General features: G+C 42.9%; 1 protein-coding gene across 3 annotated transcripts in view; it reads right to left on the bottom strand.

The window, feature by feature from the left end:
• Nucleotides 1-16984, bottom strand: part of SEC31B (SEC31 homolog B, COPII coat complex component) — a 33853-nt gene extending 16869 nt beyond the window's left edge. For 2 of the 3 annotated variants that reach the window (XM_063405749.1, XM_063405747.1), the window contains exons 1-11: nucleotides 16835-16984; nucleotides 12453-12541; nucleotides 10376-10499; nucleotides 9387-9582; nucleotides 8508-8603; nucleotides 7287-7427; nucleotides 6655-6797; nucleotides 6319-6418; nucleotides 4206-4367; nucleotides 2211-2363; nucleotides 1231-1461 (exon numbers count right to left, since the gene is read on the bottom strand). In XM_063405749.1, the coding sequence (XP_063261819.1) occupies nucleotides 1231-1461; nucleotides 2211-2363; nucleotides 4206-4367; nucleotides 6319-6418; nucleotides 6655-6797; nucleotides 7287-7427; nucleotides 8508-8603; nucleotides 9387-9582; nucleotides 10376-10499; nucleotides 12453-12531 (1425 nt within the window). In that variant the 5' untranslated portion in view covers nucleotides 12532-12541; nucleotides 16835-16984. Of the gene's footprint in view, nucleotides 1-1230; nucleotides 1462-2210; nucleotides 2364-4205; nucleotides 4368-6318; nucleotides 6419-6654; nucleotides 6798-7286; nucleotides 7428-8507; nucleotides 8604-9386; nucleotides 9583-10375; nucleotides 10500-12452; nucleotides 12542-16688; nucleotides 16708-16834 lie in introns of those variants that run through there. The other variant, XM_063405748.1, reaches the window with a different exon arrangement.
• Nucleotides 16985-18955: the final 1971 nt, after the last annotated feature.

Genomic DNA, 18955 nt, shown 5'->3' on the forward strand with positions numbered 1-18955 from the left:
TAAGCTATACTCATGATAAAAGGGCAAACTCAAGTTTGCCACAGTTAAAACTGAGATACAATTGTGAATGAAGAATGTGACTATATACATACCTAGTGTACTTGGTCACTAATTCCCTGGATAGTCTAGGAATTGCCAAGCTAATCTCTTCATAGAGAAAATTGACTGATTTGAGTCTGGATGAAACAGAGACAAGGTGGTTGCCTGAATTGCTAGCTGGCTTCACAAGAATTACTTAACTTTTACAGAAGCTCCCTGGATGAGGATTTCAGACAAAAAAATTCCCACAGGCTGCACCCAGCCTAATTGATAGGCACTATTCATATCCTTTAATGCATGATTAACATTCTGAAAGGAGAATCTGTCTGTCTCAGTTAAGTACCATGCTGCTCCTTCTACACAAATGATCAAACTGTACATGGATAAGATACTTGTGAACAGTCCATTTCAGAAACTGTTCCTGCAGAAGGAGGAATGGTGCTACATGACACTTTTGTACAGAAGCCTAGTTTGTAGTTTACGACAATCAATTGCAACAGATCCTTTGTGTGCTGGAGTGGTGTCTCAGGACCACACACCAGACAGATCATAAAAACTGAGTAACAATGACAGTTTGATGTGTCTCATTTCATGCAAGTGAAGATGTTGCAATGGAGACCCCTGTCACCACCTAGATTAACAGCTGGCCATCCTATTCAAGATACCCCACGCAAATATAATACTATGGCAAAGACCCCAATATTTTGCCCTCCACACAATCTGCTACAAGTGTCTGTAAACCACTGCCAAGACTAAGCCCTGCCTCTTCAGAAGGATGACCACTTCTTATTACTAAACTCTCATGTTACCAAATTGTCCATGAAGGCTAGTCAGTCCTCACGTCACCACAGCTCTCTCCCTTGTTCTGGGGTATCTCATTGTCCATTTGGATGTCACTTTGAAAAATAATGATGTACAGCACCACAGGTAGCAGGCAGATATAGCTTAGCAGTGTATTGAGATGAAAAAATCCTGTTTCAGGAAGTCCAAACAAGTCCACTGAAAAGACCATTCCTAATGAAAACGAAGACAACCTCCAAGAACTCAACTTGCTTTAGGGAAGTAATGAGTTTATCCATTCAATTCCATTTTATATTTTAAAGAACAGGAACATAAAGGGCTAGAGAGGACCTTATTCTACCCCAGGACCATAAAAGAACTGATCTCTGTATTTCACCACAGCCATCCTACCTTCAAGAAGTTCCAAAGGTTCTCATCAAATGGCAACTTGGCTGTCTGGATCTTGCCTTGGCAGTAATCAAGGAGGTTCCCTGACTGCAAGGCCATCTGCAGTTCTTTGGATCGGAGTAGGAATTCAGTTTCAGTAGTGACTTGACTGATGAATACCTGATGTGGATAAGTCTGCTGCATTTGCTGTCCAGGAGCTTTGGTAAGACCAAAGGTAATCAGTTTTCCTCCAAACTGAGAATGACAGAGGGAGACACAGTAAGTATTCTTATAAACAAAGGGAAAAGCTACTCAGTTCTTCATATTAGCAAGGCAGACCCAAGCTCCAGCAGTGATCACAAGGAAACCAAGAGTTTAGTGTGTATGGATGGTATCAACATTGAGGGAGTTCACATTACAAGCCCTTCAGCTGAACTGAACACTGATAAACTTGACACTTGTGCATATCTGATCAGGCCTAGCCAATTGCAAGTGCCAGAGAGGCACAGAAGAAAAAGTACCATTGAAAAGAACTGTTAGTTCTTTTGTTACATGGAGAGGCAGACTGCAATGATAAAAACTATGAGGTGAAGAGCAGGCACTAGACAGAGAACAAGTCAAGCAACAGGCTGACAGAACAATTCAGCCATCCAATTTAGGAGCAAAGATGTGAGGAAAATTAAATGCCTGGACAAGAAAGAGACAGACAGAGGGGAATGGGAACGCATGCCAGCCTACAAGGACAGCTTTAACAAATTTTTCTTAGATTTTGTTAACTGCTTCTTATCATCGCCCATTCTCTGCTACAGGGCTTTTTCTTGTTGGAAATACACCTGAATATAGAGTAAACAAACTTCACTTCATGGGACACCACAGTGCACCTTAAGTAGGCATTAAAACAACTAGCAACAGGAAGATATAGGTTTCTCCAGTGAAACTAAAGGATTGTGTCACAAGCCAACACATCTATCGCATTTTCAGCTAAGGATGCTCCCTTCACTTACTGCAAATGAAACCCCCACAGGTCGGCGAATCCACTTGGGTGGCTTTTTCAACGGTGGAATCAAGGTGGTCTGAGTTACTTGCTCGGGCACCTGTAGAGGAGGAAGGCTCTGTCCTGTGCCAAAGGGATCCAGGTTGTTGAAGGAGGAAGAGATCTAGAATCAGATAGAAATAGGAAGAAAATATAATTCAATTCCTGTCTGTATGGAGTAAGCACAAAACCCCATTGTTTAGGAATTAGTTACTTTCCACTCTAATGAAGAATGAGGGTAGTACAGCACCTCTTTCTGGAATACCTCTGAGACCCTGTGCAAGAGAAATGGCATTTCAAAACAATTCCAGCAATTGTTTCTCAAGAAAGTTTTACCCTAAGAGTTTTTCAAGCAGTTTTTCCTTAGTAAGATGCAAATTTCCCAAAAAACATTGCTTGGCCTAGCACCCTGCTTAAACATAGAAGTTGCAAAATTACTTGTTTTATGCAAGATAATGACAACATATGGTCAAAAGTTGTCCCACTTATTTCTTGTGTTTCTCACAAAGGAATTCTGACTCCCTTTTTGTTGCTGGAGTCTTTCAAATGGGTTAGTTTCAAGGATTGTCTCACGCTTTTTTGGCTTAGGTGAGACTGATGAAATAAAACTTTCTGGTCTAGACATGAGAGAGGCAGTGGCCCCGAGACAGATTTCTGACATTCAGGGAGTCAGTGAATATACATAAAATGCTGTTCACAAGCACTTTTCATTTTTAAATTGTTTGCATAGATTTTTTGTTTGCTAAAGATAATGCTGTTCAAGTTTGAGTGGACCATAGGGAATAGCTTTAAAATTCCGCTAACCAGCGTACCCCAAAAGAAGCAACATCAGGCTGATCAAGCTAAGGTTGCCAAATCTTAGAATCACAGGCAATGTTTTGTCTTTCTTCAGAGGAAACCAGTTCCAAAGAAAGAATATTTCTTGAGGAACAGCTTATATGCAACAGATCAAACATCCTAAACCTTAAAGAAATAAATATACACAACCAGATCTGCGACAGTTTCTGTCCTGAGACTAATGAGTTCATAAGAGAGAGACCTCTTGGTCACAAACTCCCTGGCACCATAACTGCATTATCTCCTTCTGCTTGTGTTCTTACCCTTTATTCAATTTATTCAGGAATTATTCAACACTACTGTTCCCCAATTTTGAACAGTAGAAGTGTGGCACATGCACATGAAGAATGCAGAGAAAGAAAATTCTCCATGGGTTAAATAAATCCTTAATCTCCCGCAGCTGTTGCTTGATAAAGTATTTTCTGTATCTTGCAAATCCTATGAAACTGAACTCAGTCAGCTGTAAATGACTATATAAATAACACTTAAGCCAGCTCATACGTATTCTCTTAAAACCTGTATTGAAAGGCATTTGTTGGCTGGGACAGAGGGAGGGAATTAAAAGACTAGACACCAGATTAAAACTAAAATTTTAGACAGTAGTGACATTTAATCTGTTCAGAGTTTGCTCATCTATTCATTGGCTAAGTAATGGGTTTCAGTATCAAAAATATTAACATCCTCCAAGTTGTAGTCAAAAGCTAATAATGGTTTATAAGCCACTTTATAAAATTACCTTCTAAACTAATGAAGAATAACGCATCCTGTTAATTAGTATCAATGTATTTAATGTTAACCTAATGACAAGAAAAGCCTGTGTGCTGCTTTATTTTTAGTCTAGTAGTAATAACAATAAAATGTATCTTAACATCACAGCTGTGCTTGTTCTTGGTTCTCTTTACACATCTTGTCAGAGGCAATGTGGTCTCCCTTTGGGATCTGGTGGGATTATTAAGCCCTCACACAGGCAGTTCCTGGTTCCCACCCCATAGAGCCATAGGTGCTGGTGCATGGGACAGATTGCATTGTTTAAAAGTGACTCTGTTACACACGTGTGCTTCCACCCCTCTGAGCAGCCACGAGAGAAACTGCCAGTCTGACAAGGTCTAACACAGTCACAGGACTTCACCTTGTCAGCTTGTGTCTTCTGCTGAGCTTCTAAGTTCCCACCCATAACAGAATAAATGTTGATCCAGCCATCAAAAGTGGCAGCAGAGAAGACTGAAGGATTCCTAGGACACCACTGGACATCAAAGCACCACTGACTCCGAATGGGCAACTCATACACCACCTGTCACAGAGAAAGAGAAAATAGAAGCACAACACAAAGAGCCTCCTGCTTTCCCCAAACTACTTGCCCATGGCAAGTGTGTCACTTTATTTACATGTCACCATTGCATACAAATCTCTTATTTTTGCTTCTTAAAGGGTGCATTTGTAACCAAGTTATAGCACCTTGAACAGCTGAAAGTCACAGAAAGCTCACATTAAATTGGATTCTGACTGTAGAACAAAATCCAAACGTGAGAAGTCACTTTTGCTCTGCTTTCTAAGTACTACTGTATCAGAGTACTATAGCATTGTCACATTTGCTGTTAACCAAGGGAGAGACACCAGAAAACAACACAATAAAACCAGAAGTCAAGAGGCAAGAATGTGTCATGAGCAAGAACACAAAACCAGAAAGAACAGTGTGGAGTAACAAATGTGACAAGGAAAATAAAGAGTCTAAAGAAAAAAATAGAACAAGAAGAGAGGAATATAATAGCTGCACATGAACTATGAAGGACATTGCAGCCAACAAGTTTATGGTTCAGCACTCAAAAAGCCAAAGTTCAATTCATGGCCCAGTCACAGACCTCCTGCCTGATGTTGGGCAACTCACTAACACAGCCTTGACTTTAAACCTCCCATTCGTAAAACAAATATATTTCCTTTATGGTTTACAGGAACAAAGTATAGACAATCATAGTTTTGTTTTCTGTGGGAACATGATGTGTGCTTTCTGTTCCAGGTAGAAGCAAATTAATATCATTTGCTTATATTAAAAGCTAGATTGCCAAATAGAAAAGCTAACAAACAAATCCCAAAAACCAAACATCTCCCAAACCTGAAGAAACCAATACATCCCTCAAACTTATGAGATTAGCCATTCTGTGTAACTATATTAATCCTTAATACTGCAAAGCTTCCCAACTTTTTCACCTGAAAACTTGCTGTTCATTGGTACCAAGTCAAAAAGAGGCCCCTAATAGTAGTTTATACATGAAAGTCTAATTTGAATTGGGACTCTGCAAATCTACAGCAGCATCCATAAAGATAAGTCAGCCACACTAATTTTTTTTAAGTTTTCCACTAAAAGACAGCGAAAATATTTTTGTAAAAATTAGACATCAGGAACATTTCAGAGTCTGATTGACTTCTAACCACAAGAGATCTAGACAAAGTGAGCATCAAATCCCATGAAACTACAAAAGCAGCATTTTGTGCATTTTAGGAAAACTGATTCGTTTTTTTCCTTGCCTCTAAGGCAAAAGTGGTCAGCTGAGTGTTATTGTCCCACGAAATTAATCTAGGCTGGGGCTCCCATTTGGACTTTGTTCAGTATTGTTAGAGCAGCTTCCCCATGCTATCAAGATTAACTGCATTGTCCAAAGTTCAGTTTTATCCAGGAACTCAACATTGAATGAATGGGTGTGAATAAAAAAAAATTAAACTGCCCCATTTGAATTCAGGTGATACCTAAATAAACCAAGTATGGTAATTCTGAGGTACATGATTAGATAAGCACATCCATGTGAAACTACTTTACTATAAATAAAGTTTCCACGCATTGTTTAAATACATTGCTTCCTTTTCAGTGACCCTCTCTAACAATTTCTCCTTGGTGTCCTTTAAATCTCCCTCTCAAAAGAACTTACTACTCCAGAAGGAAAAAGAAGAAACACATGGAAACAGAGAACATTAAAATGTGAGCACAGCAAGAGTAATTATAAATAGTTGAAACTCAAACTAAATTTTAAAGTTTTCTTCCCTCTCTGATCTCTGGACAAAGATGTATCAGCAAAAACCTATTTCAGTCTGGATATGGACCACACTCATTCACTCCAGACAGAAAGGGTGCATAAGACACGCTTGATGGAATTACACTGGCACTCCACAAGGACACAGGGAAGGACACACACACAGCAAAGCACACAATATAAAGCAGACCATGTACACTGATAGCAGTGGTTACGTACCTCCCCCAAACCTGGGTTCCAGCACAAGATCCTATTGTCTTTGGCACTACTCAACAGCAGTTCAGGGTCAGCCTGGCACCAAGAAACAGAGAGAACTCCCCTAAAATAGATCAGAAACAAATCAATCATATTTCCTGTACAGTCTGCTCTGCCATGCAGTCACTAAGAAAGCACCATGCATTGGCACCTTGGCTCAGAAATGCTAGTTCTCATCTCTACCTTCAACCAGATTCATCTGGGAAAGATAGCAGGCCCAGGAGAAAATCATAGTTCCCCAAAGCCCAGTTTCCCAGACGTCTGCCTTGAAAAGATGCAACACAACATGCAATTCCTCACCTCGTGTGCCCTTCCAGCTGGCTAAGGGGAGAGGTAGCAAAGCGTAAGTCCCATATTTGGATCACTGGCAAACGGTCATCCTCAGAGGAGAGAACTAGCTGGGTTGCAACTTCTGGATGCCAGGCCATTCCTGAGCAATGCATCTAGGGACAAAAATAGCACAGGCTGAAAATTCAGCAAAGCAAGCTGGCAATAGCACAAATGGGTCAAAGCCATGTCATTCTGTACTGAGCTCGCCTAGAATGCTTGACATAAACCAAGTCTAGTAATGTCTTGCTCCAGGCAGCAAGTATTTCTACCTTCTCTTCACAGAAACAAAAAACCCACTAACCATACAGAAGTTGAAGCCCAAAGGTGACCTAGGAAGAAAGCTGGGAGGCTTCTCATAAATGAGTTGTGAACATAGAAACTGAATGCAAGAGTGCATGAATTTCAAGAACAGTATGGGGTCTTGTTTCCCCATTTCATTCAGGAAAGAATAAATAGAGGTGCTTTGATGTTATGTCTCCAAGAGAACTAGCTGCAACAGCTCCTAGAATAAAACCACTTGTCCCAAGATCCTGTGCCACTGCTTTGTAGTGACATGTGACATGTTGTAAGCTAGTTAGAAATGCAGCCTTTTCTCCACTCACTCTGTTGCTGTGGTCACTGACTTTGATGATGGGCTCGTTCTTCCTGAGGTCCCACACCACAGCCTTGCCGCTGGGGTGAGCGGAGGACAGGATGTGCTGCACCTGCCGATTCCAGGACACCACACTGATGTCTTCATGAGGCTGCCAAGACAGGAAAGGCCACACACCCATTATTCCCCAGCTGAGGGAACACCAATCACAGGAGCCTGACAATAATTTAACAGAGGGATTATAGATTTGATGATACATAGATTCCCATCTTCAGTTGCTGATCAACTAACTGGAAATACTGGCAGCACTAACCAGAAAACTAGGGAAACTCCTTTACTCAGAGTACATGGACAGTAAAATTCTATAGGAGAATATCAGCTGGAAAAGCACAATTGCATTTGAGGAACAGGTACTGGATTCTACATTGGCCATAAGTGTTACAAATCACTCCAGAGAGAACTGCAGCTGAGCACACATGTATGTTTCTACCTCAACTTCTCAGATGAACTTAAATGGAAGGATGACCTTGTGCAACATTTCAGGAATGCAGTGAGATGGAAAATGATGAAGTATTCATGGCTAATTGCTGTTATTGTATCTACAGCAATGTAAGAGATGGGGAAGGAAACAAACAGGACACTTACTGGAGGAAAAACCTGGCCTGCTTTTACTGAAGTTTACTATGATTTTTCTGCTTTCAGGAGTTGATTGCCCTGAATAATATAATAAGCATCAGACGATCAGAAACTTCTTCCTCTTCAAACTTGGGAAACATTATCTGGGAGCAATAGCCAAGATGCATTTAATGGCTCACTGGCTCTGCTAGGGATATGACTTTCATGAGATATGAAAAGCCTCAGCTGAAGCCTGAAATAAATTCATTCCTCAGAGAAGGTCCAATAAACCTCCTTAATCCATCACACATGCCCCAGCTGGATCACAAGATAAACTAGTCAGTTACTTGATTCAAATCCACAAAGAGCTTACCCATCCATGCAAAGTGCATCCTTCCAGAGCTTGCCAGTCTACCCCCCCTCCCTTTACAACACTTCTTCCAGCCCCAAGAATGAAACCAGTCAGTCTCTTCTGATTCACATCTCTCCTGACAGACTTCAAAGTAATTTCCCTTTCTCAGACTGATGAGGCTAGGCTATCTCCACACACATCTTTTTGTCTTGCCTACTGAGATACAAAACTGCAGGAGTATTGCCCAGAGGAAAACTTGCTTACCTGTGATTTAGTCCCTGGAGTCATAGGCACACTGAAATTATTCAAGTCCCAGATGAAAATTTCAGAATCATTGGCTCCGGAAGCCAAGAGATTACTCTGTAGAAAAAAAAGAAGAAAACCTCAGCTGAAATTCTTGCTCACAGATTTCTTAAAAAATAAACAGAAGTAAAAACCCCAAAATCTTTCAAAGTGAGATGAGAGCTGTATTTCACAGCCACTGGCATGCATAAAGTTACAAACTGGATTATAAACCAAGCACATCTCTGGCCTCCATGCCGTCCACTGTGGCATAGCAGAGGCACATTTAAAATTTGTCTGGTTTTGTGCAGGTGGCTGCTGTTAATCATGATGAAATTGTGCCACAGGCCTGGAAGCCACCACCTCTGGCCAGCTGAGCTTTTACTCTGCATCCTGGTACTAAGGACCTGGTATATTCTAGAGAAGATGCAAGTTTCTCATAATTGAATGCAGACAATTTTCCATTTGCCTTTGTGCTATCACAAGAACCATGTTCTGTTCAGTCCTCATTGATGTTGCAGTCCTTTCAAACGTGATTCCCAGACTCAGAGTCCCATTGAATTAAACACCAACTGAACAAATAAAAAAATTGAAGCTCTGACTTCAAAAGGACAATGGTTTGACATGTAACAATATTACAAGACATGTTTTTATAGAGATGTAAGTGATTTGAACAAAGTCACAGGGAATCCAGCTGCAAAGCTGTGAACAGAACCCAAATCTGAGTCTTACACCAGCCTTGTGTTACAACTACTGTCTCTTAAGCTAAAATTTGTGCCTTCACGTTATGAATCTATACACAAAGGAACATATTCTCTAACATGGAGGTTAACTTTCCTTTGGTATCTTCATGTCTCACACCTGAAAAGGGTTGAAGTCAAGGGCTCGAACAGGCCCTGAGTGCTTCTCTGTCTGCCCGATGACAGGGTCGCCCTTTGAAGTCAAGATGCAGTGCACACTGTACATTGTCAGGACTCCATTATCCCCTCCACCAACGATCACCCCAGAGGACTCTGCAGACCCGTTTCCAAAGTTCCCCCAGATCAGCTTATGAAACCTAAAAAAAGAAGAAAATAAAGCTGGCATAGGCCATGATGTTTGGTGGCAATCAAGACACTCTCTTCATCACGAAAACTCATATCCATGTTTCAACCTATTAAATATATCCATCAGTCAGCACTTTAAACAATCATCTCCCTTTTAAGAGGACTGTGGCTCTTGCATGAAAAGAAAGAAATCAGCTTCCTTCCAACAGATTTTGAAGAGAACTTAAAAAGGAAGCACTTGTCTCTATTTTTGGCTGTTTTGTTGTTTGTTTAAAACATTTAGGACCTCACATGGGATTCGGTGGGTGAAATCTGCTAGTCTGCACTTTATTGAAAATTAGTTGAGATCTACATGCCTTCAATTCTAGAGCTGTTATCTGGAAAATAGGTTTACATCCTTTAAAATCTGCTAGTTAGAAATCCAAGCTGTGTTTTACACTGGGTGCAGATATCACCCACACTGGTGAGCCTAAGAAATCATCTTGTCTCAAAAAGCTGGAATGTAAGTTTCACTCTCTCTATAGTCTCTTCAGTGCAAATTGTTAGCCCCAGCAAATTCACATTATACATAATGTCTCTACTGACTACCATACAAGTAATTTCAGATTTCCCTAATAGTCCAATTGCTCTCCTTTTATACCCAATATGATCTGTATAAACAAAGATGTTCCGTTTTTGAAGACAGATCAATTGATTCAAAAGACCACTTCATATGCTGTAAACATTATCTCCTCCTCTCCTTTCTTGCACCAGAAAACCCTTTGCAGTTTCATTGATTGATACATCAGTACGAGCCTCTAGTACCTGTTTGAGGCAGGAAGTGCTCCTTTCTGCTTCATGTCCAGGGAGGGATCCCTGAAGTCAACCTCAAATATTTCCAAGGTGGCATTTGTACTGAAGGATGCATCCAGTTGTTGGGCAGATGTTCCTAGCAGAAGTACAAGGGCAACATAAGTGGGATTTTTTATCAAAAGCACAAGATACAAAAACCAGTAAAGCACAGAAAACCTTTTCTTCATAGTCAACACAACCTTGGTGTTGTAACAATTTAAAAGAGGACATGTCTGAATATCTCAGAAAAAGGAATCAACAATTATGACAAAGACTTTGGAAGAAATTAAAAGTTCTTCAAGAACTTCTGGTCACCAAGGTTATTGTTACACAGGTAACTTTCTTTCTTGGGATAGGTGCAACTCATGCACCCTCCTCCAAGCAAATATGGCTTTTGATATTAAGTTCTTCTCTAAATTATAAATACACTAACATCATAAAATCCAGCTACAATTATGATCCCAAGTACTACTGCATGTTGCTCCTCAGTCATGACGTGTCTTACTCAGACCTTGTACACCTACTCCACAGCATAAGTTCTTTAACTGTAACCAACTAAACATGCCTCAACAACCACATATAGCTAGGAGTCACAATTTGGTAGCTTCCTTCTTTCTCCTTATTCTTATGGAATAAAAGCTACAATTTGATTTAACATTGCCTCATGGGACACTGCCAGGCAAACTGTCCCCCAGTTACCAAAGGGATGTTTACATCATGGAAAGTGCCCAAAGGACTATTAAAAAGCAGTACAAATTATGAAACTACACAGCTTCTCATCTAAAGCAAACTGAAGCCAAGACCTTTGGTTCAACCAAAACTCTGGCTTTGCTCTCTGCAAACTTCTCCAATGCAAATCCTTCCCAGAGGCTGTACTCCTTCACAAACTGATCCACTGTGGGACTCCTCCATGGGGTGCTCTTTCAGAACACATTGGCTCAACCTCAGTCCCCCACAGGGTCACAAGTCCTGCCAGCAAACCTGTTCCAGTGTGGGCTCCTGTTTCCATGGGGCCACAGGCCCTTCCAAGAGCCTGCTCCAGCATGGGGTTTCCACAGGGCCACAGCATCCCTTGGCATCCATCTGCTCCAGCATGGTGGACTGTAGTTGGGTATCTGTTCACCATGGACCTCCACAGCCTGCCTCACTAAGGTCTTCACCAGGGCCTGCACAGGAATCTCTGCTCTGGCACCTGAAGCAACTCCAGCCCATATTTCTGCATGGACCTTGGTGACTGCAGCATTGTTTCTCTCACATATTCTCATTCCTCTCTTGTGCTTCAGTTACACAGGGCATTTTTTCTCCCTCTTATTAACCCTGTCATCCCAGAGGCGCTCCCACTGGCACTGCAGGGCTCAGCAGTGGGTCAGTCTGGCGGCCGGCTGGCATTGCTCCAGCAGCTTCTTACAGAATATTCCAGCTACCAAAGCCTTACCATGCAAACCCAACAAAACCACCGGAGCTGTCAGCTCCACACAGACACACTTGCCTGCTGCCAGCTCAGTGAACAGGCTCACTTTCTGCTTCAGGAAATAAAATTACTCTAAGAATAGTGATTGCTTAATAAAATCAACAATGTAACATTTTGCAGAAGTACTGGAAATGGAATGCTAACCAAAACAGGCAACTTCAGGAGAAGATATTTATACTATTTGATTGTCAAGCTACATGATTATGATGGAAGACACACAAGTACAAGTGACTTTAAATGAACATTATTTGAATTAACTTTTTTCCCCCCACAGGCATAGGAAGCGTGTAATGCAGAATAGCAAGCAATGTTAAGAGTCCATACAGTCTTAATCAGCAATCAAAAAATTGTGTATTCAACCTTTGAAAAATCACTCACTTTTAAAAGACCAAAGTTGGGCACAGAAATAGTTCTCTAAATTTAAAAAAACATAAAAGCTGTAATGTTTTTGGTATATTGCTTGTAAGTTTTCCAGACACTATCAAGGTGGAAACTGTTGAAAACTAAAACTTATACAACTCTACATAATTTTTTTCTGTGATTCATACTCTAATATTCCCAAATTGTGAAGAACTTTACCTGTTGCTAGGTAAATAGGGTGGTTGTTTGCCGGACTCCACGCCTGCACAGCCGTTCGCTCAATTTCTTTTAGCTTCATTTTCTAGACTCTGAAAGAAATTTCACACAGAGTTTAGAACAGAGAGATACAGTTGATGTGAAAAGATTCACATCAGAAACATGATGAGAACACATTGCTCTCAAAAGAGTGAAGTTAATTGCTACTTCCTGAGGCAGGAATAGAGTTTTACTGGAATGAATCAGGATATTTAAGAATTTGTTAAACTCCCCATCACAATCCCACTGTCTGACCCCAGATTTTCTTTCATATATAGCTCTCTTTTTCATATGTCCCAATTACAGGCGAGTTTCAAAAAAAAGAAGGGAATCTAAATTAACATACTCAAGTCTGCAGGCTGGTTTAAATCAGCTGCAGAAATTAATTAAAACAAATGGGTTTTTTTACCTAGCACTAGTTGCTCTCTCCAAACAAGCTAATGTCAGTATATACATAAGCAAAAAGGGAGCAGAAGAAATCTCAGGGCAGGCTAAATTCCATGCAGAAAAGTGACGTGGCAACAGAAAACAAAGTGCAATGCTATCTGTGCCAATTCAGTTAATGCACTTTGTTCTTGCTCCTCTGAAAAGTGAGAGGAAAAAAAATCATTTGACTTTCTCTTTGAACCAGCAAATGGTAGAAGGTGAGAAGAAGTAATCCACAAGTAACTACTGGGTTTCGATCTCAGCACTGAGAGCAACTCTTTTTATTTACTCAGGATAGATGGAGTGACACCTGTAAAAATGGAACAGAATTTCACCATGTCTCCAGAGGGAGATTAGTTGGGCAACAATGTAGCAGGTTAATTGAAAATCAAATATAAACAGCAGCCAGCTGGGAGGCTGCAAAACTGAATATAAAGATAACTGAATACAATACAAATAATTATTGTTCTGAGTAGGATCCCATTCTTACTAAGAAGAAAGCATCCAGCACTCCACTCCTGACCACAAACAGGCCTTCCAAGCATTATAAATGATGTATGGACATTCACAGGCTAATGGGATCACTCTCATGAGTAGTGCCTAAACTTTTTGAGCTTGGCTGCACAACTAAACAGAACTGTATGCTCAGATGATATCACGTTGAATAAAGTAAAATTATCAGCAGGCAGCACAGCAAAACCCTCTTCATCCTGTCAGTTTGCAGTGATTAACCTGTCCCGGCTACTTGACACTGCTGGTGTAAACCACAACCTGCATCACATGGCCCTCTGTTCAGATGCAGGGCTTATAAGAAACGGACTCCCAGAGTCCACAGAATGGGAGAAGTTTGGTCAGCATTACTTCTCGGGCTTGGACCTCCCAGCTAATAATTCTACACCCTTTTTTAGGGTTTCTTCTGCCTCACGAGTCAAAAGTTAAGGATATCCTCTCTCTCTCCTATGCACTATTCGGGTATGCTGATTGACTAGAATCTATTTAATGCTTTTTAGCATTAAGTCTGCAGCAGTATCTCCCAAAGCTCAAACTGCCAACCGCTATTCTCACATTAAGCTTATCCCAACTTAGTTAAGGCCCAACAGAATCTGAACAGAACTCTTGTACAATTAAAAACAGTGTAACTATTTCTTCATGCCCCCTACGAATAGGGGTGGAAAGGTCATCTCATCATTACCATAACGGATATCTAAAGCTTACTTTCCAATCTTCCAGTACACACTTTGTGGGCTACTTGCTAGGGGTCCACCACACTCTCTCTGCAGCACATCTCTCAAGATGTTCCAGCACCTACTCATGCCTCCCATACTACTGCCGAAACCCTGTCCAGGTTTCCTCCCTACACTGGCCGAGGGGAGTGAAAATATCCCCAGAAGTGAGGTGAATCTTCTAGCAACAGTCTATTGCACAAGGCTCTAGCAGACTCCACCACTGTGGTGGGCAGGACAGCTTGGTGTGCTCCTTACAGCTCCTTTCCTGCCTCTTCCTCCTCCAGTTACAACCTGTCAGTTGTAGGAGCTGGCTATACACTCAGGCCTCACTGCTTCTGGGCTTTTGATAGGGCAACTTCCCTGTGAACATTAATAGACAATGGCCAACAGACCTCTTCCCTACAGGAAATTAACTGGTAAGGAATCAATGAAAAGTACAACTATCATAAACTTAGTTGAGTGAATGGTACAAGCTCCCCCCGGCCTTTACCTCTGTGCTGGATTGACTGCATGGCTGAAATAATTGCAAATAAAGATAAGCTGCAAAAATTGTGCGGAACAGAATTGATCAATTGTTTGGCTTTTCTTGTCAATAGAGCGTTTTACATAAGAAAGTCAATTACTGCATCATTACTGTTCTCTTTTCACACACTTAAGTCAGGACAGAATGTGAAGGTAAAGTGTCTTGGTCATGGTAACCCACCCAAATGGGGAAAGCAAACAACCCTCCATTCAGAGTGGCTCAAGAACAACTGTAGAAATGCTGGATCATAGGTATTGAACAGGTTCACTGTGTCCCTGGCCCTAAGGGCAAACCAGCAGTGGTTCCAACAGACTTGAGAAGGCCCACAGAGGATGCATAAGAAGCTAAAAAATAACAGTATCAACCATCTCTTTGAAATGTCCGAGCAGTTCAGCTCCACTGCAGCTGAGGATCTGCAGAGATACAGCAGCACCTCCTCAAATCAGTGAGTTCTGAATTTGAAAGGGAAAAAAAAAAGCCTGATAGAATCTTACTTTTAGAGAAGTGATCCTTCTATAAAGTGCATACCTGTATCCAGGAGAGGACTGAGGACTCACAATCCTTAAAGAAGGAAAAAGCCCTTTAGCAAACTCTTCCGGCTGCCTGAGAAAAATCTGCAAGTATTAAACTCTTTCACAATAGAATTTTTAGGGAGAGTTTGCCACCTGCTGTCATCTCTCAAAATAGCATCTAAGACTTCCAAGAAAAAGCTCATAGTTTTCTCAGGACTTCTAATTAATTAATCATGACAATTCCTCACCCTTCTACAGACATCCATCTGATTACAGATCTAATATATTAATGAAACTCAGCCCCAAAGGGAGTGGACAGAAGCAGCAATTCCCCACAGCTTTCCTCACATATGGCTTCCTGCACAGACCTTAAAGGGTAACAATGCCTACAAAGCAAAACCTGAGAGGTCAGAGCACACCTCACCACTGAGAAATGGAGAGTGTGCAGCTAAACAGTGAAAATTCCCAAATTACATTGGACCATGCAAACAATGCTGCTGGAGGGAAAAATTCCTCACCTTTGCTAACCTGAAATACTTACAGCTCTACAGTATTATAGTAAGACCATAGTTGTTGTATGAGCCAACTGACCCTCAAAGCTGTCATAATAATTATTCCTGACAGCACGCTAGTGAGGTCGCCTCTCTCTTGCACCACCAAATACTGTCAATCAGAAATCCCCTCCCACTGACTTTCCCAGTTCTCCTCCTGCCACTGGACATCCAACCATTCCTCTCTGAACAACTCCTACTGATATTGGACTTCCAGCACTGCACACAAAGGACCTGACAGGCTGACCTCTCCACACTTAGCTAAAAGTGAAACTTGGGCAGAACAAAAAAGATTTGTCCAAGGTCACCCAGGTGACAAGCAGACAGCCTAAGACCTGAAAAACATCCCCCAGCAAAGACACAATGGTTAAGACACAAACTGTCCCTACAGTTTCCACATCCCGGTGTCGATTTAAAAATCTCTGTACTGCCCCTTCCATTTGCACTTATCTGACACCCTCCTGCCGCAGCTCCCCAACACCCCACAGCCAGGCTGTTCTCGTATGTGCTTATTATAAACCCCGATTACAGAGGGCAGAGACACACTCAGCTAATCTCAGCTAATCACTGGTGTGTGCAAGGTGGGGTTGTTGCAGGGCAGGGCTCAGCACATTCCTCCATGACAGCTCTACTGGTATATAAAGAAACTTCTTGTGCTCTGCGCAGTTTCAGAAGCTGCTGCCCATTGCACAGCGCTTCTCAGTGCACACACGTCTCAAACGTGCTTGTCTGCACAGCATTACCCCGTGGGATGGTGAAAAAGAGCAAGGCTCTAGGAGGAAAGCGTTGACCTCGGACACCGGGTGTCAGACACAGGCTCTGGGCTACGCCAGAGGCCTCTCCGCGGCCCAGGTCACACAGCTGAGATCCCCGGCCGCTCCCCGCCCGCCGCCAGCCGGCCGGCGGAGGAGAGGTGGGAGAGGGGAGCCGAGGCTCCCGGGGCAAGGACGGGGCCACGGCACCTGGGAGCGGAGTCTCGACAGCGAGACGGGCAGGGCAGCACCGCAGCCCTGCGCTGGGGGGCCAGGGGCGCGGCAGGCGGGGCCCTGCCCCGGCGCGGTGTCCGAGGGGCGCGGCCGGGCCGGGTCGGGGGGCGGGCGGCCCTTACCGGCTGGCTGCCCTTTCCGGCTGGCTGCCGTGCCTCCCGCGCCGCTCGCTCCCGCAGCCCGGCGCTCCGACGGTGGCCGCGGGGAGCCCCGAGCGCCTCGGCCCCGCCCCGCCGCGCCTGCGCGGAGCGGCCCCGGAGCCCGCCCCGCTGCCCCGCTGCCCCGGCCGGGCCCGGCGCTCCCGGGCAGCCTCACCCTCGGTAACAGACCGGAATCGGCTCCGGGCACCCGCCCCGGAGGGCTCACGCCGGAGCCAGGACACCGCTGCTGGAACCCGGCTCTGCTGCGGCTGCCATGACCCCGCTCAGAACTTTAACTTAGCTAAAAATGTAATACATCCTGAGGGCGTGCAGAAGGGAAAAGAATGTCTATTTCTAGAAGTATTTTGATTGCCAGGAAAATACATGCAGAAGGATCCAGGCTTTCTTCCCTTACATCTCTTCTGCTTTAAGATAAAAATTACATTAGCACCCCCATTTTTTTAGGATTTCTGAGCCATATCTGCCCAACCCATTATGCCTTCCCCATGATGAAAACCGGAATTAAGCGACCTTGTAGAACAAACGGACTGAAGCCCCCAAAGCGGGCAGCAGCACTGGAACGCTGCACAGTGGGCTGGATGGGCCTAGCCCTGCCTCAGTGCAGTGCTACACCAGCACACACACCAAGGCACGGTTCCATTACTGCTCTGACCACTTTCTTTTTACTTGAAGACTCTTACAACTCTCATAACATTGTATATAGTGCTCTCATGTAAGTGCTGTAAGATGGTAATTCTCAACTCAAGTAGCCCCAGGGACTGTTTCATCCTGAAAAACAGAGTTCAGTCTTAAGGTCTCCAAAGCCAAAAAAAAAACCAACAAACCAACAAGAAACAACACCCACTTAAAAGCCCTTCTGGGATAAAATATCATTGACTATAATTTAAAAGCAAGCATTTCTGTAATGAGAAGGGGACAGCTTACAAGAGCTATGAGGAATGTTGATTATTCAGCACCTCCAAAGGAGTTACAAATATTTAGGTGCAAATAAAACTATGTCCTAGCATCCAGTCCTATAATTCCCTTTGATACATATCCTTATCAAAACCCCTACGCAAAAACAAAGTTAACAGTCTCTTTAGAATTTGGGGTTTAAAATCTGTACAGATAGAGAAACCGTGAATCACTGTCTTTATATACCTGCTTCTCTTAAAACACAAAACTAGAAGCTGTGACAGGGTGCTGAGAGCAGAGCACAGCATCCAGTTTATAGGAAGCACCTAGAGTGGCCCAAGCCTTCAGCCTTCTGTGATCACCTACTCCTGCAACTAAACAGTGGTGTTAAGGCATAGGATGGCAGAGTTGAGAGAAGATTCCTTGTAAATCAGTACTAAAGGTACTGTCTCCTCCAGCAACAAGAGGGAAAAAACCTTATGTTAGAGTGGAGCTGGATAAATTTAGGAGCTTAATTTAACTGTATGTATAACTTTCCCAAGCAAACTGTTGCTGAAACTATAGGAGGTCCAAGCCCAGTGGTTTGCAGCAAAACAGGCAGATTTCATGGGTCAAATATAACTCAGGCCAGGTGGATGAACTCAGGCCATAAAGGAACCATTATGGGCACTTGTGCACTTGGATAAAACAGATCTGGCCAGAGCTGAACTTGCTCATTAGCCTTTTCATACCAATGCTGCCCACACAGCTCTGTCAGCTTCAAGCTACACACTGCAAGGCTCTGTGCCCCACGAGTGCTTCCTACTGCTTGTGCAAACTTCACCTGAGAGGGCATCTAGACCTGGAAGAGATCTAAGTCAACTCCCAGTAAGGGATGACACAGTACAAGACTCCCAAGGACTGGCACTTGGCAGCCTGTTTCTGCCTGTCATTTTACAGTATACAGTCACACTCCAGTTCAACTCCCAGCAGCAAGCACCTGCATTAAATGCCTTGGTTACAGGCAGATATTGCCTACACAAGCAGGCACAGATGAGGAATGTTTGTGCACAAGATATATAAATGACCTAAGTCTGCACTCATAACTTTGCCCCACAGATATTAACCCATTTAGAAAAATGGCAAAGCTCACTCCATTTCATTAGCTATAATTCAGCCTTCTCAAACCAACAGAAGACAACTAGCACA

The sequence above is a fragment of the Prinia subflava genome, chromosome 9, assembly GCF_021018805.1.
Source record: "Prinia subflava isolate CZ2003 ecotype Zambia chromosome 9, Cam_Psub_1.2, whole genome shotgun sequence".
NCBI classification, from domain to species: Eukaryota; Metazoa; Chordata; class Aves; order Passeriformes; family Cisticolidae; genus Prinia; species Prinia subflava.